Source organism: Schistocerca nitens, chromosome 5, assembly GCF_023898315.1.
Source record: "Schistocerca nitens isolate TAMUIC-IGC-003100 chromosome 5, iqSchNite1.1, whole genome shotgun sequence".
NCBI classification, from domain to species: Eukaryota; Metazoa; Arthropoda; class Insecta; order Orthoptera; family Acrididae; genus Schistocerca; species Schistocerca nitens.
Window position 1 is genome coordinate 255,717,990 of NC_064618.1, and position 27,871 is coordinate 255,745,860.

Here is a 27,871-nt window from a genome sequence, read left to right on the forward strand (position 1 = left end):
ATAAATTCCTCTGAGTTCTGGAGTATAGAATAAAGTTTTGGTTGAGTAACTTCAGGCTGTTAACAGACTAACTATCTGGCACCGGGCATGAACATTTTAGTGAAAAAGTATTGTTCGTTATTGTCCGAAATAGTATCTTAGGGAAGCTGCAAATTTACGGTCACTAACTCCTCCAGCACTGAACTATGATATGCTAAATTAGCGAACTAGTGTCTCACTATACAGTAAATTTTACAATTATACATTCAGTTCCTAGTAAATGACGAGAAGTCATCTGAACCAGAAGTGATATCGGGGGTTCTGCAAGGAAGTGTTACAGACCCTCCGTTCTTCTTAATGCATATAAATTATTAATGAGACCAATATTGCAGCACCCTGAGATTGTTTTAAATGTGGATGTCGTTTTCTGTCCAGTAAAGTCGCCAGAAGGCGAAAACGAATTTCAAAATGATTTAGGCAAGATATATGTATGGTGCAGGAAGTGGCATTTCATCCTAAACGTGGGTGTGGAACCATTGGTACAAAAAGAAGCCAATTACACGATAAATAACACAAATTTAAACGTGGTCATTCAACTAAATTCTTGTGGATTACAATTATGAACCACTTAAACTGGAACCATCACCTAGAGAATAGAGTGGAGAAGGCGAACCAAAGATACTCTTTCATTCGCAGAACATGCAAAAAAACCGACTGAGCAGACAGCCTAAATATAATTGTCCGTCTGAAGTTCGTTTCGCATTTTAGTGAAATAGTGGAGAGAGTGTCGCGGATGGGGTGGAAATCATTGTAACAAGGGGCTTTTCGATTCGGTGAGTTGTTTTCACGAACTTTCCCCTCCGAATGCGTAAATATTTTAATGTCTCCCTCATGTGTTAAGGGTTGTGACCACTGTAGTAAAATAAGAGAAGTAGTTTAAAAGTAGTTCTACAAACACTCTGCCAAGTACTTAAGTGTCAATTGCAGAGTATTATTGCAAATGTAGAACCTGTATTAGCAGTACACTCTCGGGTGTCATGGAAATAAGCTTCCACGGTAACGTAACAAGAACTAAAGATAGTTCAGCGATTCAAACAATACAGTCTATTATGGAAGCAGCTTTTGTTTCCAAAATTTCCTGTAACACAAGATATTAAACTAAAGTAAGCCAGCCTCAGCAAATACATTCAGTGCAGAATATTAAAGAGAGGTGAGTAACGAAACGTGCAGATAGTCGGTTAATGATTAATCTGCAAGTCAGTCTTCGAATTAATGTGGCAAATCACTCAATAGTGGTAATGGAAAGTACAGGTGGAGACTGAGAATGCGAAAGGAGGGCTTATAGGGCACACAAGCATATTTTCCTCAAAAACCATACACTGAATGAGTCAACAAATAAATACAAGGTGTGCTATAGTTTTAATGTGTTATAGCAGGCAAATTAATTATGATATTCACACCATGTTTAGCTTATGTGACACACAAACTCATAAACATTTGTTTGTGTGTGTTGGAGATTGTTGCGAGTGAAGCATAATGACAAAGAAAAAGCTTACTGTTTTGAGTGGATTATTCAGAACAGTTCGGACAAAGAGACCCAAAAGAACGGCTAAGTACGGCATAGGAACCACCCACCTTCGCGTACGTCGAAACGCCGGCAGTACAGGAATTTTGTGCAGACATGAAGAGTTGATATGAAGCAACATATTTGATAACCTCAAACAAGTGCAGCCGACAAGAACGGATCAGTTTGGCTTTTCGACGTTCACTGCAGAGGTCTGTTCGGAGGCCGTCGCCGGAGCTGCAAACCACTATGACGACCGTGCACTAGGCCCTCCGGAAACGACTGCAGGAGTTGCACCCATTGAAACCAGACGACAAGCCACAACCTATGCAGTTCGCTTTGGACGTCCTTCACCTTTAAGAGGAGGATGGAAATTTTGCAAATAACTTAACATTTTTCGACGAATCAGAATTACATCTGTAATGTAAGGGAAACAAATACAAGTCTCGCTTTTGAGACCCAACCAAAGGGAATAATGTGACGTAAGAGGTACGTGCCAGTCCGAAAGTCAATGTGTGGTGTGGGTTTGGTGGTTGATCGCACCGCGGGACCACTTTTATTCTTAGAAAAAGCAGTTGCTTCTACCAATTATCATGTCGTGCAGGAGTTGTTTGCTTTACCACAGCTGGCTGAGCACCAAGACACAGTAATTTTCCAAGAAGATGGCGCAGAGCTACACTGCGCTTAGACTGTGCAAGACGTTCTAGTCCAGGTTACTCCAGATTGTTGGTAAGACAGATGTGGTTCAATTTCCTGGCCTCACATTACACCGGAGGACTTCTACGAGGGTGTGTCAAGAACAGAGTCGGCCAAACGCCAGTCAACCATACCAGTGATTTAAGGAACGAAATGGTTGCTGCCTCTTCCGCACTCGTTGCGGATATGTTGCGCCGAGTTTGGATAGATCCTAAATACAGGCTGGATGTTGTGCGTGCTATCACGGATGCACGTGCTGAAATTAATTGAATGGCTTAAAAATTTTGTGACATAGTTCCTCACATAAACCAAACGTGGTGTGAATATTTTAATTAGTTTGGATGATATGACACATTTAAATTGTACTGTATCTTTTGAAACACCCTTTACTTTGCCTTAATCGTATTCAGCACAATGTCATTACTGTGTGGTTGAGATGAATGTAGTCTGCTGCTTTATGGGAGTGCACGTGTTTGAGGAATATCGGTAGATTTTGCCGTAGCTGAATTCCACAAATTTTTGTTAGTTCACCCACCGAAAGTGATTCAAATAATAAACATTAAAGATTGGCATTTATTTTTTAACAAAATCGACTAATTTACGTGCCCAAATTTTTACTTGGCTGCAGACATTTCTTACTGTTCTAGACCTAACGGTCTCCTTAAAATATAAGATTTGGCTCCTAAGATTTTTTCTCCCCTACTGCCCTACTGTCAGCTGAGCGTGAAATTTAGCCTGTTGTTATACTCACCCATCAGGTCTCGTGAAGCACCACCGGTACCACCCATTTCGTTAGGCACCAGATCTCTCTCCACATGTTTGAATAACTCTTGCGATCCCGGGAGATGGACGTGAATCTGTAGGCAAGTAATTCGTTAGTAGTGAATGACTTCACACAATTTCTGTCACTGTAATAGGAGCGTGCCACATTTATATACAGCATTACAAAGAGTAATGCAAAACTTGTGTGAAGTGGTTCACGTTTAATTTAAGTTATTTGTTTTAGTATCCCACTTCTCGACAGGAATGACAAGTTTATGCCGTTACACGACGCATAACATGAGACTTTTAGGATGAACGAGCGCGAGGGTAGTACAGAACCTATTGCAAGGACGCAATAAAGAAGGAGCCAACAAAGCCTGCTAGAGTGTAACGATGGAATTTTCGTTTTAATAAAGTCACAGTAATTAAAACAACAGTTGATCCTTCCCTCAAATGGTCTAAGGGAACTGCTGAGATTCTTCCTGAAGAGCGTATGAGATCTATATCACGACCACGTGAGACCGGAGTGGAAGTGTGAAGTGCTTGGCTTTGCGCCTAATGAAAATTTTCTCACATAGTCACCTTATAGTTAGAGATAAAACGGAAGTCGAATAATATGATTGAAACAGTCATACTGTATATTTAGTTGATATCGCCTATGTGAGGGCTAAAATGTAGTGCAGGACGTAAGGATATGTGCATAAATTTTTGTCGTCCTTGTATACGTTTGGAATGGTGACAATAGAAACCTATGTCCCCATAGTAACAATACCAAAAAAAGGTGGTATACAAATAGTACTGTGTACGGGGAAAATTTAATTTTGAAATTGTGAAACTCCTGAAAAACACGTTAATGTTAAGCATTTAACTGTAACACTCCAATACTTGTCATAAACAATTTTGGAATGCTTTCGTATTCCATTTTAACCGTTTAGATACGTACAATAACTGAATATTAGAAGTACTGTAATACTCGAGAATTTACAGATTCAGTCTCTATGTCCCCATACACTATCTTAAAAACGGAAATATTATGTTGAAATTACATTTACAAATATCATAATAACAAAAACTTGCTTATGCTAGGGGAAAGTTCTAAACATGGCAACATTTATTTCCTACGAAGTTCAAGACCAACATATTTTTTCCTGTTCCCTACTGCACTTCTTACTTTTTTAAACCTTTGGGACTTTAACCATTACTGTCCACCTTACAGTTTCAGCAAAATTTAATAAGTGGTTTTCTTTTTCTCCATGTTATATTTTTATATTTTGTTCCAAAACACTGAACCAAAATCTGTTTCGGAAACATCTATAATTCTTAAAAAGAAGCAAGCCTGGTTAAATTTCGCATACTAAATCAAATCGTTCGCCCTGAGCTGCAATGGGGGAATCAATACTATTTTCAGAGTGTACCCCGGTGACTGTTACTAAGTGTAAAGAGAAAGGGGACTCACAGCAGGAATAATCCTTTTCTACACGAATTTTGGGTGCAGTGTTCTATTTTGAAGTTCACAATCATTCAAATTAAGCCTACATGGTTCGAATTTCAAGAAAAAAGCAAATTTTGAGGTAAATGTTGGATGGCTGCATGGTATTTGATATCTATCACTGTAAAGTAATCCTAATTGGCTCCTGTGTGGGAGATGGTGCCTAGGCAGCTGTAGACGAAGCTGTGGAGACAAATAAAATGAATCTTGACATTAAAACATTCGTGAACTGACCATTCCATTACACAGGACTTGACGAGAGCGTCATCACACATTGCAAATGAAGTTACAGCAGCAACTAGTGATACTCTTACGGAGGACGTAGACGTTGCAATGAAGGATAAGCACTGTACCTGTTTTAGGAAACTTACATACCTACCTACCTACCTACCTAACTCGCTCCCTCGCTTTCCTCCGCATACACACACACACACACACACACACACACACACACACACTGACAGTACAATGTACACATATATATTTTGTTGGTTACAGTAATTTCCTAAGCTTTTACTGGAGAATGTGAACACTACAGGAATGACGCTGATAATAAACAACGAAGACTGTATCGGGCATTCAAGAAAAACGCAATAAAAGGTCAGACTGAGTGAAGGAAAAAGCGTTACGTGGAGTTTGAAGATTATCTGATGAAGTAATAGGCTGCAGAGAGTTTAGGGGTAAGGCATAAGGTAAAACACCAACAGGCCTGAAGCACTGCACTTATTGTACAACACTATATACAGATCGTGAACTTACAAATGGCTTATGTGCAAAAGCAACCACCAGTCGATGAAAACGCAATAAATACGAAAGATCAAACTATGTTTTTGCCAAAGGCCATAGTAACCCCAAAGTTATCACGGAGGCTATAAAAGAATGTCTGTTAATGAAACACTGAACTGTGTTAGTGAATGTACATAAATCAATGAATAATGTGATTTAGACTAGAGTTCTCAAAAAATTATTTGTGGAAAATTATACTCTACTCTATTTTGTACTAACATTCTGATATAATATTTGAAATCATATACCAGGCACAACACAAAACATTACAATATCAGAATTTTATGACATTTTTTGATAGTTGTTAAAGTTAGTAAAGCATTTACTAGCTCAAGAAGTTTTATTTCATATTGTGTGAATGGTTGTGGCTGGATTTTACTTTTATAGTTTCTTAACAATTACTTTCGAAATCATTCGCTCTCATCATGTCCACAGCGTTAAATAAGAGCTTTACAGTTTGCTTCCATCTTCTTTTCAAGTAACTTCATTTCCTTAGAAGATATTAGGCTTCATAATCTTAAACTGAAGTTCAGAAAAATGAACTTAAATTTGGCTCCTTCCAAGCTACCTACCTTTCTTCTTAGACTGTACTTGATCTGAGGAATTGTTGCATGGGAAGTTTATACCAGTTCTCAACAAGTCTTCCAGCCACTGTTGATTTGGAGGATACAACCAAGTTACGTGAAGGGTAACTAAATTAGAGATTGAAGTGAAATATCTGTGTGTATTGCTAATTATGATCGAACCCCATATCCACAAAAGATTTTGGAAAGAAACTGTTGATCGCCTGAAAAATTATTCATTTCAGTTAAATTACATATGGTTAAAGTTATTCAACGTTGTGATTAACAATGTACTTTTACGGTGTTATGTAAATTCCTGTATTAAATTATTCCGGGATAATTTCCTTATATGGGTAGTCCCTCCTACGTATTAACACGTATTAACCGACTTTTCGGAATATTTAAGTCTTTTTGGTCTGACTTAGTGTGGCTAGGGCCCCGTGACTGCGAAACAAACGAGCCGTTAGCTCTTCGGTTTTCCATTCTTATTATATACTAGCCTTCACGTGTGTGCTGTGTTTTACAGGCACTGCCGATCTGGTCTGCATTTCGGATCGTAATTCTCTTTCATTTCCACGGCTTGAGTTTTTCGTACTTTGTCTTAGGCCAGTGAAGCAAACCTTTCGCCGACTATATGTGTTTGTGGTGTATGTAACTGTTCTAGCTCCTTTTCTATCTACTGTGTGGTGTTATGAATCTGAAGTGGTTATGTCAAGCAGGCACCAGCAACCGTTACGTTTTTATATAAATATGCAATGCTTTTCAAATTTGATTACGTATAATAAATTTTAAGTCTAGTTTAAACTAAATTTGATTGTTAATGGTTTATCCCACATATCCCAAACTCTGTTTCATAGAATACATTCGACAGCGTTTGTTCCTTGTACAGTTCAGGCACGCCTATTTATTTAATCGCTTGTTAAGCATAATTTGAATTTTATACAGAATATACCTTATGAATAGATCGATTGCAAAACGGAGAACATATTGCACACTCTTGTTCGATGAGAGGGCTTTAGACACCTTGCGGTAAATTACAATAATTTATTATTCACATAATTTTAATAGATGTAGTTCCAATTTTCACAGATACCCCTCATAATCCCTACAGGTAACTTTGAACGTGACTTACTGTCTGGAGAGAATCGCTATGGCGGTAAGAACCACATACCTATCAGAGGAGCGGGAAGAAGGTGAAAAAGTTGTGTAGCTTACGACACTCGAATTCGCAGACTTTATTCATCTAGTATTTGAGAATGAGAGGACATAGTGATTCGCAAAAATCTTCACACACAGTTTCAAAACTTAACGAATCCTTTATCGCTAGTAGCCCCCACAAAAGTAAAAACGTTTAGCGCTTTTCGCTTTCATGCACAAAATCTCCCACACTACGTTGTAATTTATTGCTTTTTACTACTAACAGGATACGAAAGAAAGTTTGTCACAGTTTTCGTATATACCACAGAATCTACGTGCAAAATTACATTATTGTACGAAACGTAGTTTAAGAGGACATCATAAACACTGAGATGGGTGAAAAAATACCGGATCGTCGTCGACTGTTTATTACGTCTTTAGTAGCAACTGTATTCACGACGTATTTGACACAAAATATTTGCCTATACTGCTAAATTTATCCGTAAAATTATGTCACTCGACGACACACCGTCTTTGATTAGTAAGTGAAACGTCCTTGATACCCGGCTCGAACCCCACTATTGCCTACATTCTGAATAAAAATCGCCAGCAATGGCGATGACTTCCTGCATTACAACTTACCCTCGTGCTACCAACAGCTTTGTCAAAGAGGGCGGAGGGGAGGACGGAGATTCTGGGCACTTCACTGACCTCAGTGTGGGAAACTGCCCCTATAGGCAGAAGAATCAGCAATGATCAACGGCATAAGGATGCAGAAGGCAATGGAAACCACTGCATTAAACACACATAGCGTGTATCCACAGGATATGTAACAAAGAAAGTGTGTGATGATGTCTCTATAGGCAAAAGCTTCTGGACTAGCTCCTCATCCGGATCTTCACCATGGGACTGCCAACGGGGGGGGGGGGGGGGGGGAGGGGGAGGAGAGGTGATCATCATACAAAAATTGAATAACCAACGAATGCGGAATCCTCTACGAGTCAGGGCGTGGAATAGCAGAAGCCTGAATGTGGTCGGGAAGCTAGAAAATCTGTAAATGGAAATGCTAAGGCACAATGTAGGTACAGTAGGGGTCAGTGAAGTGAAATGGAGAGGAGACAAGAATTTCTGGTCAGATGGTTTTAGGGTAATATCAACAGCTGCAGAAAACGGTATAACCGGAGTGGGATTCGTTATGAACAGGGAGGTAGGTCAGATAGTGAGTTGCTGTGAACAGTTCAGTTGTAGGGTTGTTCTCATCAGAATCGATAGCAAACCAACGCTGACAACGATAGTTCAGGTATACATGCTGAAGTAGCAAGCCGAAGATGAATAGATAGAGAAAGTATGTGAGGTTACTGAACGAGTAATTCACTATGTAAAGAGAGATAAAATGTAACAGATATGAGGGATTGGTGTGCGTTTGTAGGGGAGGAGTGGAAGAAAGGGTTACATGGGAATAACGGGTTGGTACTAGGAATTAGAGAGGAGAAAGACTAATTATACTTGGGAAAGGTCAGGAGAATATTTAAGTGAGATTATATCATGGTGAGATAGAGATTCCGAAATCAGATGCTGGATTGTAAGGCGTATCCTGAAGCAGATCGCAAATTAGTAATGATGAAAAGTATGCTATAAATTAAAATATAACAGGAAGAATCAGTGCTCAAAGGAGTGGGATACTGAACTACTAATGAATGAAAAGATACGGCCGACGTTCTCTGAGGGTAGGGACACTGAGATCAGGAATAGGTCAGTAAGAAGCTCGCTGGAAGAGGAATGGACATATCTGAAAAGAGCAACCACAAAATTTGGTAAGAAAAACGTAGGCAAAAAGAAGGTAACTGCGAAGAACTGTGGGTAACAGAAGAAATACTTCAGTCGATCGACGAAAGGAGGAAGTACAAGAACGTCCCGGGGAATTCAGGAATACAGAGATACGGACACTTAGAAATGAAACAAACAGGAAGTTTTCGCAAGCTAAGGCGAAATGATTCTATGAAAATGTGAAGAAATTGAAAAAGAAATGATTACTGGGAGCACTGACTCATCATACAGAAAAATCAAAACAACCTTTAGTGAAACTGAAAGTAAGGGTGGTAACATTAAGAGTGCAATGGTATTTAAATTTTAAACGCAGATGAGAGAGCGGATAGGTGGAAAGAGTTCACTGAAGACCGCTATGTGGGCGAGGACTTATCTCATGACTTGATAAAAGAGGACACAGGAGTCAGTATAGAAGTGATAGGGGATCCAGAATTAGATTCAGAATTTAGACGAGCCCTGCAGGTTTTAAGATCGAATAAGTCAGTAGGGATAGATAACATCCATTCAGAATTTCTAGAATAACTCGGGTAAATGGTGTGTAGAATGTACGAGTCTGGCGATTTACCATCTGACTTTTGGGAAAGAATAATCGACGGCATTCAGAAGTTTTCTAGAGCCGACAGGTTCTAGAACATTCGCACAATCAACTTAACAACTCATGCATGCAAGATTCTGAAAAGAATAATAAACAATAGAATGGAAAAGAAAATGTAGGATGTATTAGATGACACTCAGTTTGGCTTTAATCAAGAGACGTACATATGACTTGTCGACTTGTAACAGGCGTTCGACAGTGTCAAATGGTGAAAGATGTACGAAATTCTCAGAAAGATGGGGGTACGCTAGAGGGAAAGATGGGTAATAGACAATATGTACAAGAACCAAGAACGAAGTGCTCGGATTAAAAAGGGTATAAGACACCCCTTCTGTTCAGTGTATACATCGAAGAAGCAATGACGGAAATAAACGTTCAAGAGTGGAATTATAATTCAAGGTGGAAGGATATAAATGATAAGATTCGTTGGTGTCACTGCTGTCCTCTGTGAAAGAAGAAGAAGATATGTTTTAATTTATTTCGTCTTTGCAACTAACTCTATTCCCAACACATTATGCAGACAGTGTAAAAATGTATCACTAAATATATCTGCCAAATTACACCACTGTACGACACATTGTTCAGGAGACATGACGTCAGTGAGACCGAACTGCCTGAAATAGAAGCTACAGGAAGAAATTCACTACAGATACAGGTGAAATATGTGTACAAATATGTATGTATTTTGTTAAATATATGTGCAATACACTGGGGACTGATGACGTCACATGTTACATCCGATAGTGCTTAGAGCTATTTGCAATGCACAAACAGAAAAAATCTCAACATCGAATTTTAATCAATGTAGGTAATATATTTAAGCAATTAACATTCCAAGATCACTGGTTAATGGAGGCGTGAGATAAGCCACTGGAAATGTGAAGTGCTAGCACGTTAATAACAGCTGTAACCTCCAGAATGTTGAATCCAACCATGCAAACGTGTATGCGTTGTGTTGTACCAGTGCCGACTGTCAGTTGGTGGGATGGTCATCCATGCCTCTTGCGCTTGGTCGGTCAATACAGTGGCGGTTAAGGCTGTTTGTGGATGACATTGGAGTTGCCCGATCATGTCCCTGGAGACAGACCTGGTGATTGTGCAACCCAAAGCAACATATCGACACTCTGTAGAACGTGTTGGGCTACAACATCGGTATGATGGCGAGCGTTATTCTGTTGAAAAGTACTACTTGGGATGTTGTTAATGAATGGCAGCACAACAGGCCGAAACACCAGATTGTCGTCGAAGTTTGTAGTCAGAGTGCGTGGGATAATCAAGAGAGCGCTCCTGCTGTCATACGAAATCGCACCCCTCACCAAAATTCCAGCTGTAGGTTGAGTATGTCTAGTACGCAGACAGGTTGGTTGCAGGCCCGAAACTGGTGTCCTAACAACGCCACTGTTACCGAGGCAGAACACGCCTACATTAGGAAACACAACATTTCTCAACATTTCTCTCCAGTGAGCTCTCGCATGTCATCACCGAACTCGCAAGCGGTGGTTTGGCGTCAGTGGAATGCACTCTGCAGAGCGCCTGGCTTAGAATGTTTCTGATATAACCGGTTTGTAACAGTCTGTTGTCTCATTGTGGTGGCAGCCACTGCTCCAGCTGCTGCTGTGGACGCAGTACGATGCACCTGAGCCACCCTCTCGGTAGTGCCATGCGGCAGTTCGGAGACCCGGTCTTCTTGCGATCTTACATTCTCGTGACCACCGCTGCCAGCAGTCATGTTCAGTGGCTATATTCCTGCCAAGGCTTTCTGCAATATCACAGAAGGTACATCCAGCTTCTCGCAGCCCTACTGACCTATTCCTGATCTCAGTATCGATTCCCTCGGAGAACTTCGGCCGTATCTCTTCATTCCTTAGTAGTTCAGTATCCCACTCCTTTGAGCACTGATTCTTCCTGATATATTTTAATTTACAGCCTACTTTTCCGATCTGCTTCAGGATACGCCTTACAATCCAACATCTGATTTCGGAACCTCTATCTGACCATAATATAAACTCACTTAAATATTCTCCTGACCTTCACCAAGTATAATTAGTCTTTCTCCTCTCTAATTCCTAGTACCAACCCCTTATTCCACTGTAACCCTTCTTTCCACTCCTCCCCTACAACCGCATTCCAATCCCTCATGTCTGTTACATTTTATCTCTCTTTACATAGTGAATTACTCGTTCAGTAACCTCACATACTTTCTCTATATATTCATCTTCGGCTTGTTACTTCAGCATGTATACCTGAAATATCGTTGTTAGCGTTGGTTTGCTATCGGTTCTGATGAGAACAACCCTAAAACTCAACTGATCACAGCAACTCACTATCAGACCTACTTTCCTGTTCATAACGAATCCTACTCCCGTTATACCATTTTCTGCAGCTGTTGATACTACCCTAAACTCATCTGACCAATCCTTGTCTCCTCTCCACTTCACTTCACTGACCCCTACTATACCTAGATTGTGCCTCAACATTTCCCTTTGCAGATTTTCTAGCTTCCCTACCACATTCAGGCTTCTGCCATTCCACACCCTGACTCGTAGAGGATTCAGCTTTCGTTGGTTATTCAGTTTTTTTCTGATAATCACCTTCTCCCCCCCCCCCCCTCCCCATCTTAACAGTCCCATGGTGAACATCCGGATGAGGAGCTAGTCCAGAATCTTTTGCCAATGGGGATATCATCAATCACTTTTTCTTTCACATATCCTGTGAATACACGCTCGGTGTATTTAATGCAGTAGTTTACATTGCCTTCTGCATCCTTTGCCATTTTCTTTTCATCAGTGCACATTAACACGTGCGTGTTCTGGCAAAGCTTCTCGTAAACATCGGCGTTGATTTCAACCAAATGTGATACAAATATTACTAGCTGGAAAGAAATACTGTGAGAGTAAGAACCGGCAACCTTCTAGTGGAGTGGAGGTGGTAAGGCTGAGAGGAAATGGGAAAGGAGCAGGTGGACCTGAACACAGATATGAGGCAGGTGGACATATCGACAAAGAAGTGGGAAAGAAGAAGTTGGTGAGGGGGGGGGGGGGGGGATAGTAGATAGATATGACATCATAAACACTGAGCTGCATGAAGCAATGCCGCATCATGCATTATGTTTTAATTTATTTCGTGTTTGCAACTAAGTCTGTTCCCAACACATTTCGCAGACAGCATAAAAATACACCACTAAATATATCTGCAAATTACACCACTGTACGGCACATTGTTCAGGAGACATGACGTCAGTGAGAGTGAAGTGCCTGAAATAGAAACTGCACGAGGAAATTCACTACAGATACAGGAAAGAGGGCAGATGGATATAGAGAGTGTGGAGGAGGCAATGATCTGAAAGAGGAAAGAAGAAGTGATGGGCAGAGAGATGGGGGAGGAAGAAATAAACGTAGAAAGTGAAGTGGAGATGGACAGACAGTGAGAGGAGGCTGAGATGACCGAGAGGAGGGGGGCAAGAGATGGACAGAGAGAGGGGCAGTTGGAGATGGACTCGGAGGTGGGGAATGGAGGATATGGACAGACGCAGAGCAGTTAGGGGAGGCAGGAGGAGACAGACAGAGACTGGGACAGGAGGAGATAGAGAATGGAGGCGCGAGGAGGTCGACAGAGAGGAGGTGTGGGAGACGGACAGAGAAGAGGGCGTAGGTAACATGCAAAGAGGGGTGGGGGTTGAGGAGGTAGGTAGAGATGGGCTAAGAATCTGGGTTAAGTGCATACCTTTGCAACGCCTGGTAGTCAGCTACTTGTATTACAGAAAAAATATTCTTGAGATTAGTCTACTAAGCGTCGTTTTGGCAAATCTCTCGTTCTCAAATTCAAATGATCCCTACTTTTGGTGGTAATTAGTAAAAGAACAGATGGATTAGGCACTTCCACAAATTGTAGACAATAACTCTGTAAATATCGGATATAAAGCGTTCTATAAATGTCAACCGCTTTCGAATCCTGTTTGTTAGAATTTTATTGGTTTTATATGCGTAGTGAAACACAAAAGTTCTACAGTACCAGTACTAAATGTCGTGGGATTGGCAAAGGATAAATTTAGATGCCGATATGCCACTGGATGCCGATACCCAGGGCGTTGTATTTAATGAAGACTTTTGCAATCTATTAAAATGAAGCGTTTTTAGGTGCAACTGTGAGCAGCAGAAAACAAGCAATGAGTAACAATGAGAAAGAGGCAGCACCTGATGAAAAGTTGAAAATAAGAGAAAATAAATCAAAGCTGTATTGAAATGTGCTCACATTGAAAGCAAGAAAGACAAGTGAATGGTTAGGACTCGTCAAGAAAGCTATCCATAAAAACATTACGATCTCAGTAGCTGCCTTATTAAGAAAGATGTCTCTAACTTATTTCTGCAATGCAATACTGGAGAACAGTGTAAACTGGACATCAACATTCGGGAAGAATATGCGTCCAAGGATATGAAGGCAATGTGGATGGATTAAACGCAAAGGTAATTTGAATACTGAACAGAAAAGACGTGGAATACCTTGAAAAATACTTTAATGCTACGAGAATACATTTGGGAGGAAGCACGGGTCAGAAACGTTTTAGATGGATACAGCATTGCGTAGGAACGATTAAGGACTCTAGATGATTCAGCCATGCTGCTGTGAGAGATTATTTGATACATAAGAACCGTGTAATAGAAAAACCCGTTACTGGAGCAAACGGGGCAGAAAGTATCTTGTATTATACGATTGTTGCAAATTCAGAATGTGAAATGGCGTCTGTCTTACTGTTTCGGTGAAAGTAACAATCGGTTCATTTCATTCTGTTCATTTAGTAAATAATTCAACAACATTACAATTACTACCATCGTAACATAGTTCGTTTCCAACAACTTAGTGGATCACAATTGACTGCAATATGGAAAATTAATTGCTTAACTGCTACTTTTCTAATACCGAGAGTAAGAACAATTATTTGCTACTAACAAGACATAAAAATTAAATATGCACGGGGCTGATTGGTGTATTTAGGGCTGATTAGTATATTCACATCGATCGAAGCCAGACACAAAATCGTTGCTCATTGAAATTAGGAGCTATCTCAGCAGCAGAAATTCATCTATGAAGGATAAAACAGAAGATAGTAGACACAAAACTTTGAAATTCACTGTCACCGACTGTATTTTTCGCATAAGTAGGTGTATCTGGGTAGTTTAAGAAGCGTCAATTGTACTTACTAACCGATTATCGAATAAATATAACGCTTTTTTTAAAAAAAATATGTAGTTCAAAATAACCGTCGTGTAATTTATAAAATCGAAATTTTCATTTCTTAGTACTAATGGTTGATTATTTCAGTTTTGTGCCGTCATGTTCTTGACAGACACGTGTTAAGGCAAAGGAGAAACTTTAGTCTTTTTGCCAATCAAATTTGTTACATAATGCATATAAACTGGCGAACATCACTGCTTTTTGGACTATCATTAAAACCCATTACCTGAGCGCTTGTAGTCAAATCCACTTACTCACCCTGTTCCGTAATTTTTCCGGAATGGCTGGATACACGATTGAAAGTAACATATCAATTACCTTCGGTGCATTTATCAAGTGTACGGTCACAATACGTCGGGAATATGCTCTCTGTGAAATGCACACGAAAACAAAAGAGACAAAGTTAGTTAACAGTGCAACACATAGATATAGGTTAAATAATATTGTAAAAATTGAGAAAAATTGAGAAAAATTTAAGATGAAAAACATATTATTCTGGCAACCATTACAGTTAAGATTAAGTCCCATGTTGGTTCTTAAATTCTAGCACAGCGTCCACTTGAAGCAGTTAATGCGATTCGTGCACAATTCCATGTATAAGTTGATCCGTCTCTCCTTTCCTTTGCTCCAATCCCCCCCAACCTTTCTCTCTCCCTCTCTGTCCATCTTTTAAAATATCAAATATACCCTGTAAAGGTACCCTACGTGAGCTACAGTGAGCAGGTTGAGACATCGCTGATTCCATCACTGAAGGAATTATTAGTGTGGGAAGATCGTTACGGGTCGGACAGAGTAACATGAATTAGAATATTCTTTGGATATGATATTAATACCGTAAATATGTGAAATATTCGCCATAATAGATTCAGTACCTGATTTGTGAGTTATAACGAAAATTTATGCTTAATCACACGTAATCAAAAGTGAATGAGTTTTCTTAACAAGACCTACATTTTGGATCAAAATTACTTAAAATGGGCCAATTTTTTAACAAAACCTATTGCGCGTTATGAAGACGAAGAGCAACACAAGAGTGAGGAATACGATGTAAAACTGCACTTGTGAATACTAATTATCCCGCAGATAATATCGAAGACTGTTGGCGACAGCTGAATTCAGTTGTACAGAATATCTGCACAGCAGATCGTCGAGTTGCATGTGTTCATTTGTAAAATACGAGGGTGAGTCAAATGAAAACCTTAAATATTTTTTAAATATTATGTATTGTGCAGAAGTGGTACTTTTCAACATAATCTCCCCCACGCTCAATTCAAGTCCTCCAGCGCTTACAAAGTGCATAAATTCGTTTGGAAAAAAAATTCTTTTGGTAGTCCGCGCAGACACTCATGCACCGCGTGGCGTACCTCTTCATCAGAATGGAACTTCTTTCCTCATATTACGTCTTTGAGTGGTCCAAACATATGGAAATAGCTTGGGGCAAGGTCTGATGAGTGTGGTGGATGAGGAAGACTCTCGTTTCCGGTTCGTGGAAGTGAACCCAGGCTTCGTCCCCAGTAACGATTCTTGCAAGGAAGCCATCACCTTCTCGTCCAAAGCGCCGAAGAAGTTCTTCACAAGCATCAACATGTCGTTCTGTCATTTCAGGAATCAGCTGCCGTGGCAGCCATCTTCGTGAAACTGGAGCACATCATGCACAATGTGGTGTGCTGACCCATGAACAATTTGTAAACATGCTGCAATGTCATTCAGTGTCACTCGGCGGTTTTCCTTCACCATGGCTTCAACTGCTGCAATGTTCTGTGGAATCACAACTCGTTGTGCCTGACCTGGACGAGGAGCATCTTCCACTGAAGTCACACCATTTGCAAACTTCCTGCTCCATTCGTAGACTTGCTGCTGTGACAAATATGCATCACCCTACTGAACCTTCATTCGTCGATGAATTTCAATAGGTTTCACACCTTCACTACGCAAAAACCGAATAACAGAACGCTTTTCTTCCTTGGTGCAAGTCGCAAGTGGGACGGCCATCTTTATACTGATACTGCGACGGTATATGTGCATCTTCAGTATGCTGCCACCTACAGGTCATTCTGTACGCTGTTTGTAGCACGCTTACCAACTTACAGGATAACGACGCGAAATCTCGATTTGTTATTACAAATTTAAGGTTTTCATTTGACTCACCTTCATAAATCGTTATCATTATGTAATATCATTCTGAAAAGAGACAGTCAGTAGATAACAGAAACAACAACAAGAACAACAAGTATTACTATTATTATTGTATCAATTAAGCTACCCAAACTTAATGATTGTCAATTTTTTACTTTCATACAGATTTTACTTATTTGATGCAACTCTCCACGCTAGCCTACCCCGTGCAAGCCTCATCATCTGCGAATAATTACTGTAACCTACAACCATTTGAACGCGCTTACCGTATCCATGCCTCCTTCTCCCTCCAGTTTTTACCCTCAACACTCACATTTGTACTACCAAATTGGCGATTCCTTGACGCTTCATGATGTATGCTATCGACTGATCCTTTCTTCCTACATCTGCATCAACAGTCATACTCCGGAAGCCCATTGTATGGCGCGTGGCCGAAGGTGTCCTATACGACTACTAGTCATTTTCCTTTCTGTTCACTCATAAACAGAGCGAGGGAAAAACAACTATTTGTATGCCTCCATACGAGCCATAATCTCTCTCTAATTCTATCTTCATGATCCTCACGCGAAATTTACGTTGGCGGTGGTCAGTCTGAAACGCCCGCTCTCTAAATTTTCTCAAGAGAGCTTCTCGAAATGTCGCCTTCCTTCTGGTGATTCCCAACTGAGTTCCCCAAGCATCTCCGTAATACTCGCGTGTAGTTCGAATCTGCCGGTAACAAACCTAGCAGCCCACCTCCTAATTCTTACGATGTCTTCCTTTAATTCGAACTGGTGTGGATCCCAAACACTCGAACAGTACTCAACAATAGTTCACATTAGCGTCCTGAACGTGGACTCATTTACAGATGAATCACACCTTCCTAAAATTCTTCCAACAACCTGAAGTCGACCACTCACCTCCCCCACTATTCCATTTCATATTACTTTGCAATGTGACGCCTAGACGTTTGATCGACGAGCGACGAGACTCTGTGAAGCAGCAGGCTACTGGTGCTATGTTCGAACATTATGGGCTTGTTTCTTCTACTCTTCTGCATTAACTGACATTTTTCTGTATTTAGAGCCAGCTGCCATTCACCACACCAACTAAAAATGTTGTGTAACTCATCTTTTATTCTCCTGCACACAACAGCGACACGTTCTGATGATCAGCAAACAGCCACACACTGCTGCTTACCCTGTCCGCCAGAAAATTTATGTATATAGAAAACCACACTACCCTGGACCACTCCCGACCATACCCTTGTCTCCGATGAATACTCGCCGTGAGGACAACGTTCTTGGTTCCGATACTTCAGAAATCGTCGAGCCACTCTCATACCCCGGAACCTATTTCGTATGATTATACCCTCGTTAACAATCAACACTGTCGTGTGGTGTGGTGTCAAATGGTCTACGGAAATCTAGGAATATGAAATCCGGCTTTTGGCCATCTTTAAGGCTTGGCAGGATCTCATGCGAGAAAGGTCAAGCTGAGTTCCGCACGAGCGATGTTCTATAAAACCGTTCATATTTGTGGAGAGAAGCCCTTCCTTCTCAATGAAATTTGTCATATTCGAACTGAGAATCTGTTCAGCCGCAGCAAATGGATGTTAAAGACGTTGGTCTGTAATTTTGCTGGTTAGCTCTTTCACCCTTCTTTTACAGAGGAGTCACCTGCGCTTTTTTTTCCCAGTGGGTCCAATGCTGTATAGTCCGTTTCGCCTAACCGAAATTATCGGGGTACCATCAGGACGTGGCGACTTATTTACTTTCAATACTTTTAGTTGTTTGTCTACACCAGCGATGCTTGTTACTATACTCTCCATGCGGGAGTCTATGCAACGGTCAAACGACGGTGTGTTTTTACAGTTCTTCTGCATCAACGTTTTCTTAAATGCCAAATTTAAAACTTCGGCTTTTGTTTCTCTTCTGCTGCACCCCCCCCCCCCTCCTCACCCGCCAGCCTTCCCCTAGACTGATCAACTAGTGACTGGATAGAAGCCTTAGATCTACATCGTGATTTTACGTTGGACCTAAATTTTCTCGAGTTCTGGACAAGACGTTTTGCTAAAGTATGACTGTGGTAGTTGCAGTAAGCTTCGCGCATCGATCTTTTTGCAGACTCGCCAGTATATCGTCATTTGCGCGCTCTTTTTGGAACAGATCGTGTAACAACTTTTGCTTCCTAAGCGTTTCTTTGAGTCAAGTTGGGCCAAATTGTTCCCCCCATCTCGATTTATTATCTGCTCATTAGTTACTACATCTAACCATCTAATCTTCAACTGACTTCCGTAGAATCATAGCAAATAATAATATCAACTAAGCTATCTTCATTTAATAATTTATTCCACTTTCAGGTTCATATAAATATAGTTAAAATAATTACTCTTGTAGAAGGTAAGGACAAAACACCTTCTTAATTTATTTCCTGACAACATTTACATCTAGATTTTCGTCACTACTATGGTTGCTAGTTCGTAATTGTACACAGAATTTACTTTCGGAGCTGCACTACTCTGTTCAGCGTACAGTACGTAATATTTTCAAGCGAAATCTCTAGAAACAAAAACAGAAACTAGGGAGGCATTTAGATAATAACTACGCCTAGAAAGAAATTAGTCACAGCAACGAGATAATGAAATACTCGCTTACATAGATTTTGTAGCTCTAACTGACTACAATGACAGAAATATGACAGCCAATTTTTGCAATTTTGAAATCTACTAAATGGTTAGTGATAGGTGGCATTCATTATGAATATTATCATGGTCAAAGCTGAAATGGAGTCAGCTTAGGTTATGCATCATGACGCGATCGTATACTCCGAGCTATACATTTGTGTAGGACTGCCTGTTGTGAAGAAACCGGTTTTCAAAGACCTTCTGTACGTAATTTTGACCGTGAATTCGATTATTTAAACTCAAAGGAAACCTGTTTTACTTTGCTAACGTACCGAAAGTAACCATGTAAGAGTCTTGTTACAAACATCAGTAGAACATTTAACACGAAAACTCTCACAAATAAATTCGTGAATAATTAAGGAAACAACGATAATTTCGTTTAGATACAACTGTAAAAGACCAAAATACTCACACTTGACAATGAGAATGCCACAGTATGACTTCTTATTAAATGTAAACACAGTTTCCATGGGCTCCACCGTGAGAAAATACTATCCTACTTCGCGTTTTTGTGGTCACTGGCTGGTCGGACGTAATCGTTGTATAGATTTGATTTCGTATATGAGCGATTACAACTTTCCATACGCATGGGTCTGAGACTAACGTTCCTTACACAGTTTGAAAACAGTGTCGTATTCAGTTCCACCCAATGATCTTGATATTACGATCCACACGCTTTTAACAATCACCATCGCGAATTTACAGTTCTGGCGAGAACAGTGCCACAAATTACAATCCATCTGAAAGATTTCACGGCGACAGTTAACGTTTTAGTCTGCGTGGAAGCTCATTAAGTTGCACACGAGATATTAACTCGAAAGTATTTGGTTTACTCAATTCCGTTAGCTGCAAAGTATTGCAGTTCTCACGACAATAATAGTACATTACCGCAAACATTGTCACTGCTGTTTATAGTACTCAATGAAACTCACAATGTTAAGAGTCTAAAAAAAAAAGGAACGCGGCCATTAATTTCCATGTGCTTCGGTCCAGCACGATTACAAAGCTAATCCACACGGATGCCACAAAACTGTACACCATCCGTCTTCACTTTTCGAATGCAACTGTCGATATCGCTCTCACTTCTCTGTTCATACAACAGTGCTGCATATTGCAACTGGTTTTGCACAGCGCATTGCACATAAGCATTACAAAGAAAATGAAACACGTATTGAAACTTTTGCACATTGAGTTGGAAGAGATTCTTGCAGCAATATAAGTAAAGCAAAACATAGTAACATATCGCATTACAAAACAAAATTGAACAGAAAATAACGTTCTAAACCATCAAAGATATACCGGGTGATCAAAAACACAGTATAAATTTGAAAACTGATTAAATCACGGAATAATGTATATAGAAAGGTACAAATTGACACACATGCTTGGAATGACATGGGGTTTTATTAGAACCAAAAAAAAATACAAACGTTCAAAAAATGTCCGACAGATGGCGCTTCATCTGATCAGAATAGCAATAATTAGCATAACAAAGTAAGACAAAGAAAATATGGTGTTCTTTACAGGAAATGCTCAATATGTCCACCGTCATTCCGCAACAATAGCTGTAGTCGAGGAATAACGTTGCGAACAGAACTGTAAAGCATGTCCGGAGTTATGGTGAGGCATTGGCGTCGGATGTTGTCTTTCAGCATCCGTAGAGGTGTCTGTCGATCACGATACACTTGCGACTTCAGGCAACCCCAAAGCCTATAATCGCACGGACTGAGGTGTGGGGACCTGGGAGGCCAAGCATGACGAAAGTGGTGGCTGAGCACACGATCATCACCAAACGACGCGCGCAAGAGATCTTTCACGCGTCCAGCAGTATGGGGTGGAGCTCCATTCTGCATAAACATCGTTCTTTCCAGCAGGTGTTTATCAGCCAGGCTGGGAATGATGCGATTCTGTAACATAGCCGGCCGAAGTGGCCGTGCGGTTAAAGGCGCTGCAGTCTGGAACCGCAAGACCGCTACGGTCGCAGGTTCGAATCCTGCCTCGGGCATGGATGTTTGTGATGTCCTTAGGTTAGTTAGGTTTAACTAGTTCTAAGTTCTAGGGGACTAATGACCTCAGCAGTTGAGTCCCATAGTGCTCAGAGCCATTTGCACCATTTTTTCTGTAACATATCGGCGTACCTCTCATCCGTCACGGTAGCGGTTTTGCTGTCCAGCGCCATCTGTCGGATATTTTGTGAACGTTTTTTTTGTTCTAATAAAACCCCATGTCATTCCAAGCTTGTGTGTCAATTTTTACCTCTCTATCTACATTATTCCGTGGTTTATTACGTCTTCAAATTTATACTGACTTTTTGATCACCCTGTACGTACAGAATAAATAAAACAGAAGAAAAGAATTGAGAAAAAGAAAAAAATATCTCTCATAATTAGCAATATCTTCACACTGTTCATTACATTAATATTTCGTGAGAGATACGCACCCTGACAATAGTTTCCAGTGCCCGAATGTCACGGACGCCTATCTTCATTACGTGTGCGGCTGAAAGGTTCTTCATATCCATGACGATAATGTAACCAATAGAATAGTCGAATGAAAGGATATATTCTGTTGCCATAAGTTTCAATTTAGACACCATGAACATCTCCATGTTGGTTGCGTCGGGACAAATGTCCGTGAGGCAGGTAACACGGTGACCGTCTTCCGTGAGACGCGGCATTATTACCAGAGTCCTGCGAAGTAATAACAAACTGCTAACGCAAAAATCGCTTAACGTCTACATCATACAATTAATAGAGTTTTCGAAACGAAAGAGTGACCTAGGCAGGTACCAAGGGCGAACGAACAGGGGGTTTACCTGTGTTGGTGCCTTATTTTATGTTCATGTTCTACATTTTCTATGCAAAAACAAATTTTTCATACAAATAGTTGTTAACAAACAAAAGTACATATGTTGAACACTATGTAAATATCTTTTAGACCGTATATTTACGAGCCTATGCAGCACAATTTGGAAGCCAAAACCAGTGCGCCACTAACGGTTCGTGAAGTATAGATCTGCAGTCAAGATTAAACATATGTACGTTATCATAACTCAGTTATCTATAGCGTCAAACACGAAAATTAAATTTCCTGAAGTGCAGTTCAAAATAGCGGCCACTTGAAACTGTAGGTACGGAAAATCGATCTTTTTGTTACCTTTACACGAAAACACTTAACAAACTTTATGAAAAATGAATAGTTTTCTTTAAGGTTAAAGCTAAAATTACAACTGTCTCTTTTATTGAATATAAATCGGCATCCAATTTTACCAAGCTGTTTTTAACAGTGCGAATCACTTTAAAAACTTGACTCGAGAAATGCGATTTAAAGTTTTGAGTTCAGTTTTTATTTGTATACATTTAAAACGTTTCAACTTTCCATTAATCTGCTGTTCCTGGGCCATAGAGTGAACCTTCCTCTTCTCCGAAGATCTCATCTTCTGAAACACGAGGCTTTCTAGTTGCAATTATCTTAGCCACGGAGCTAATCTGGGACCTGCGCCGTTTCTAATACGTGGGTGAGTCAATTATTATACGCAAAGTAGTTATAAAATTTTATTGTAATCAAATAGGACACTTACAAGAACACCATTTTTCAACATAGTCTCCTTGCGTTTCAACGCACTTGGTCCGTTGTTGTACAGGCTTGCCGATTCCCTCATAAAAAAAGGCTCTCGGTTCAGCTGCGAGCCAGGAATGCACGGCTTCTTTCACTGCTTCGTCCGAGACAAATCGACGGCCCCTTAATGCCTGCTTGAGTGCACCAAACAAGTGATAGTCAGATGGGGCAAGATCGGGCCTATATGGAGGATGATCCAGTGCTTCAGATTTTAGTTTCTGGAGCGTTTCAGCAGTGTGGGCAACAGTATGCGGACGGGCATTGTCGTGCAACAACATAACACCTTTAGACAGCAATCCTCGGCATTTGCTTCGAACTGCAGGCTTTAGCCTGGGAGTAAGCATCTCGCTGTAACGTACACTGTTTATCTTTGTGCCCCTTTCCCCATAATGTTCCAATACTGGACCCTGTGCGTCCCAAAAAACCGTAAGCATCAGTTTTCCTGCGGACCGTTGGGTCTTGAACATCTTCTTGCACGGCGAATTTGGATGATTGCATTCCATACTCTGTCGTTTACTCTCCATGTTTCGTCACTAGTAATGAACCTGTCTAAGACGTCGTCCCCTTCGTTATCATAGCGATCCAAATGTTTTTTGCAGATGTCCAAGCATGTTTGTTTATGCAACTGTGTGAGTTGTATTGGGACCCATTTTGCATAAACTTTATGAAAACCAAGTCTGTTGTGGATGCTTTGCAGGCACAACCGTGACTAATTTGCTGACGATGTGCCACTTCGACAAAAGTTAATCCTGTGTCTAAGAGAATCATTTCACGAGAACGCTCAATGGTTTCTTCATTTGTGGCGGTAAACGGTCGTCCGGCTCCTTCATCGTGCGTAACACTTGTGCGACCATTTCGGAATGTTTCAATCCATTCGTAGACACTCCGTTGTGGGAAAACACTGTTCCCGTACTGTATCGACAGTCTTCGATGAATTTCGGCTCTTGATATGCCTTCCGACGACAAAAAAACGTATCACTGAACGTTGTTCTTCTTTGGTGCAAATAGTCAGCGGAGCAGTCATGATTAACAGCACGGCATCGATAGTGAAAGTACACCACCAACTGCGACATGGTCCAATACTGTCAAATGTTTTTTATTCCAGTCTTCGATCACAATATGAATTATTTAGACGATGATCGGTTTCAGTCCGTAATTACCATCCTCAGATCTTTTTTTACACAATGTCCTAAAGTGATCACTTTAGGACATGGTGTAAAAAAGATCTGAGGTTGGTCATTACGGACTGAAACCGGTCATAGTCTAAAGAATTCATATTGTGATCAAAGACTGGAATGAAAACATTTGATAATGGAACTAACCTAGCAACTTGGAAATTGCAAAGATATAACAACAAATAAAGAAAGCATGCGTGTTCAACGTAAAACGATAGTACTACCAAAATACACAAAAATATAACTAAAGTGTGGTTACTAATTGATTTACCCTCGTACTTGAGAGGTTTCTGGTCTCATTTCTTGATGAAAGAGCAAGCTGTGGTGCCGATAATAAGTCCCATGACTTGAATGTAATGCAGGAACCATAAATTCGTCCTTAAAAATGACGCACGTGCTATTGTTAGCAATCTGTACGACTTTTATACTCGAAAATACTTGATTTGGGCGTAAGTCCAAATTAATGAACTCAGTGTTTCACGCTCCAAGTCAACTTTGCATCAAACTGTCGTCAGCCAGATGTCTGTACACGTCAGAAATAGCTTCAATAACTTCACTCGTCAGTAGTGGCTTACGATCATAAGCATCCTTTATCCTGTTCATGTCAGTTTGCTTCCGTTTATAACTTTCAGAACAGTAATCGTGCTGCAGTTTGTCATTCGTTGGACTTTCGTGATAAGCTATCGCCATAAATGGTTTTTTCATCTCACTTTTGTCGAAAGCGTGTAGCTGAGACATCATGCGCCCCAGTACATCAACTATATCGATATTTTTCTCGACTTTGAATGTTAGAACAGCTGTACGGGGAAAGATATATCGATCGGAGTCGCAAACGGCCCAAACGCCGAGTACGACTAGATTGAGCGTACGCTCGCTTCCATTCAAACGTGATTTTCAGGTATAATAAATAATTTCCTGACAAAATCCTTTTGATCGCATATTATTAAGACACAATAAGCGTAAAAAAGATTTTTTGGAATCTCGAGACCGGAAAATGTAAATGTAAATGTAAATAATACATATGGATGCAGATAACCAGACATTGAATTTAATCACGGCTTTTTCAATGTCATTACTTAAAATTCTATATTAATGTGATGTCTGAAAGATCACTTCAGGCATAAATATCTCTCAAGGAAAATACTTTATATAACAAAACAAATAACTATATTTAATTTTTTCTGTGATATACGATATTTTATTATCATAAACCTTTGACTTACACGTATTTTATGATGTCTTGTACGTCGTCGCCCAGAGGGTCGCGGTTCAATAAGAGCTCTGGAAATCTGTTCTTCAGTGTATAGTAGGCGTCCAACATCTTCTTACTTTTCTCGATGCTACATTTGCAGCTGATGTACATACGTTCCAGACGCCCATCATCTGGCAAAATTATGAAATAAGGAATAGTTAGCATGGCATAAGCCACCATTGTGTCACTAATATTACACGAATTGTTAAGAAGTATGCAACAGCGCTACCACCATTTAAAGGAAACGCCAACTTGGTATTCACGGAGTTCAATAAGTGGTCACCAAAATCTTGCTTGGATTGTTTCCTTGCAGAGTGTTTATTTTCTCTATGTTTGCTTCTTGCAGTACGTATTCGAGAGCTAGTCTTAAGCCTGTAATACTTATGGATAGATTACTAGCGTAACTTTATTTGGTTTTCCTGTGTTGCAGATAATCGAGAAATCTCCAGTTCATTTGTTTCAAATGACAATTGCAGCAGGTTGTCATCAGGATTTCCTGGTTCCAGTAAAGATTTTCGAGAGGTTTTCCTTGGCGTTTGCCAGAATCTGAAACCCTGTCCCGAATACCCCACTCATAGCCAGCTGGGATATTTGGCTGTAAAGGACAGTGTTGTATAACAGCCCACCCAACTCTCACGAGAAGAAGGTGAAAGTTATGAAAACGGAATCAGACTTGACGACTCTCATGTCGTGTTCTGTATATATCTATTGGCTGTAGCGGTTGTAGCCGTACGAAGCACAATCGAAGTTTCAGAAAGATACAATACTTAAATAAATTTGTATGCACATGATTGTAATCTTTGTACACGTTGAAATCCCGGCGCCATGGTACCACAGAATGCCTCTAAAGAGCCATAACTACGCTGATGGAAAAAAATCACAGCTTCAAGAAGAAGTTGTGTATAATAAACGAAAGCTGGTCGGCGTGTTTCTACGTCTCAAAGATGATGTCTTTTCAAATGTCTCGCCAGTTGCACTATAGTGGTGCTAGTAGTGCAACTACGTTTGCTTTAAACACGTGCTGTAAAGGTCGTGAGCATTAGATACCTTTGAGACTCGACGTGTAAACACGATGTTAGTAAAGAACGCGTTTAAAGCAACAAAGACGCTGTAGAGGGATGTTAGACGTGGATGGAAACTGTATGGATGCGCCTTATTAAAACTCGTCTGAGTTTCCCAAGTGCTTTATTATTTCCAGCTACAGTGCCCCCTATTCCTCTTGGTTTGCGTCAACGGGTCCCGCAATGCTGAGGACACCATTTTGCTGTCTACAAAACGGCTTGGCATGGAATGGGTGCCTCAGCGACCCATGCTACGCATTGCTGCGTGTCGGCCTTGTACGGCTGCAGAGTTGTGGCAATGTCAGGATGTGCTGGCAGTCGACTCAGTGGTCCTCGTCCCTGCTGCCTCAGCGTTACTCACTGGGATCTGCAATGCGGCCCGCGGCGTGCTTCCTCGCTGGCGTGGCTAAGATTGTGGCGACAAAAAGCGCCGGCGATGCAGCCTCCGAATCTGTGGCCCTTGCCTCGGGACGCCTCTGGCATGTGTTGGGAGCCAAGAAGACTGTCCAAGGTAGCGAGCCATGGCGTGGCATGCCACTGGCTGGCCGCAGACTCGCACTGGCCTCAGAGGAACGAACCAGCGACCCGCCGTGGGCTGGAACACTGACACCCCATCTGCCGCTGTGTGTAGCCGGTGGTGTGACATGCCCCGCCATCCCGGAGAGCTGTCACATTTTAATGCCTTGTTAGTGAACCGGCGCCTATTTATGTGCAGCTGTGCGCCTCTGTTTTGCTAACACACTGCTCTGAGTCATGTACTCATAACAGCTGGGTTGGGCCAGTGGCCCTCTTCTGCCTGTATCTTGCGCCACGCAAAGCGCTGCATTTACTCCTTTCATTGTGCCTACGGCCCTGTGGCCTCCATTCTACGAGGCCTGTTCAGAAAGTAAGCTCCGATTGATTGCCAAATTGAAACCACAGTGAACATCGGAAATGTTTTACTTGTAACAATTAGCTACACCTTTCAGCTACTTCTCTACGTAGTCGCCGTTCTGACTTAGACTTTTGTCATAGCGTTGTACCAACTTTTCAATAGCCTCATCATAGAAGGCAGCCGCCAGTGCTTTCCGCCAATTCTCCACGCTGGCCTACACCTCGTTGTCTGTGTCAAAATGTTGTCTTCAAAGACAGCGGTTCATGTGACCAGAGATGAAACTCAGGGGGAGACAATTGCGGACTGTATTGTGGGTAATCTCACATTTCCATTTGAAAACGATGCAGGAGCATCTTCATTGCCCCTGCAGAATGCGGCTGAGAATTGTCTTGAAGAGAAAACAGCACGACAGTTATGTAATGTTAGCTGCATAGCTTCAGGCGAAATTTCTCACCAGGCC

The 27,871-nt window shown here is 40.8% G+C and overlaps 1 protein-coding gene across 4 annotated transcripts in view; it reads right to left on the reverse strand.

Annotated features, from left to right (window-relative positions):
• LOC126259838 (retinol-binding protein pinta-like) overlaps positions 1–27,871 on the reverse strand; it is a 66,789-nt gene that overhangs the window by 18,412 nt on the left and 20,506 nt on the right. For all 4 annotated transcript variants that reach the window (XM_049956895.1, XM_049956894.1, XM_049956892.1 and 1 more), the window contains 4 exons: positions 25,448–25,607; positions 21,872–22,121; positions 14,889–14,999; positions 2,991–3,096 (listed from right to left, as the gene is read on the reverse strand). In XM_049956895.1, the coding sequence (XP_049812852.1) occupies positions 2,991–3,096; positions 14,889–14,999; positions 21,872–22,121; positions 25,448–25,587 (607 nt within the window). In that variant the 5' untranslated portion in view covers positions 25,588–25,607. The remainder of the gene's footprint in view (positions 1–2,990; positions 3,097–14,888; positions 15,000–21,871; positions 22,122–25,447; positions 25,608–27,871) is intronic.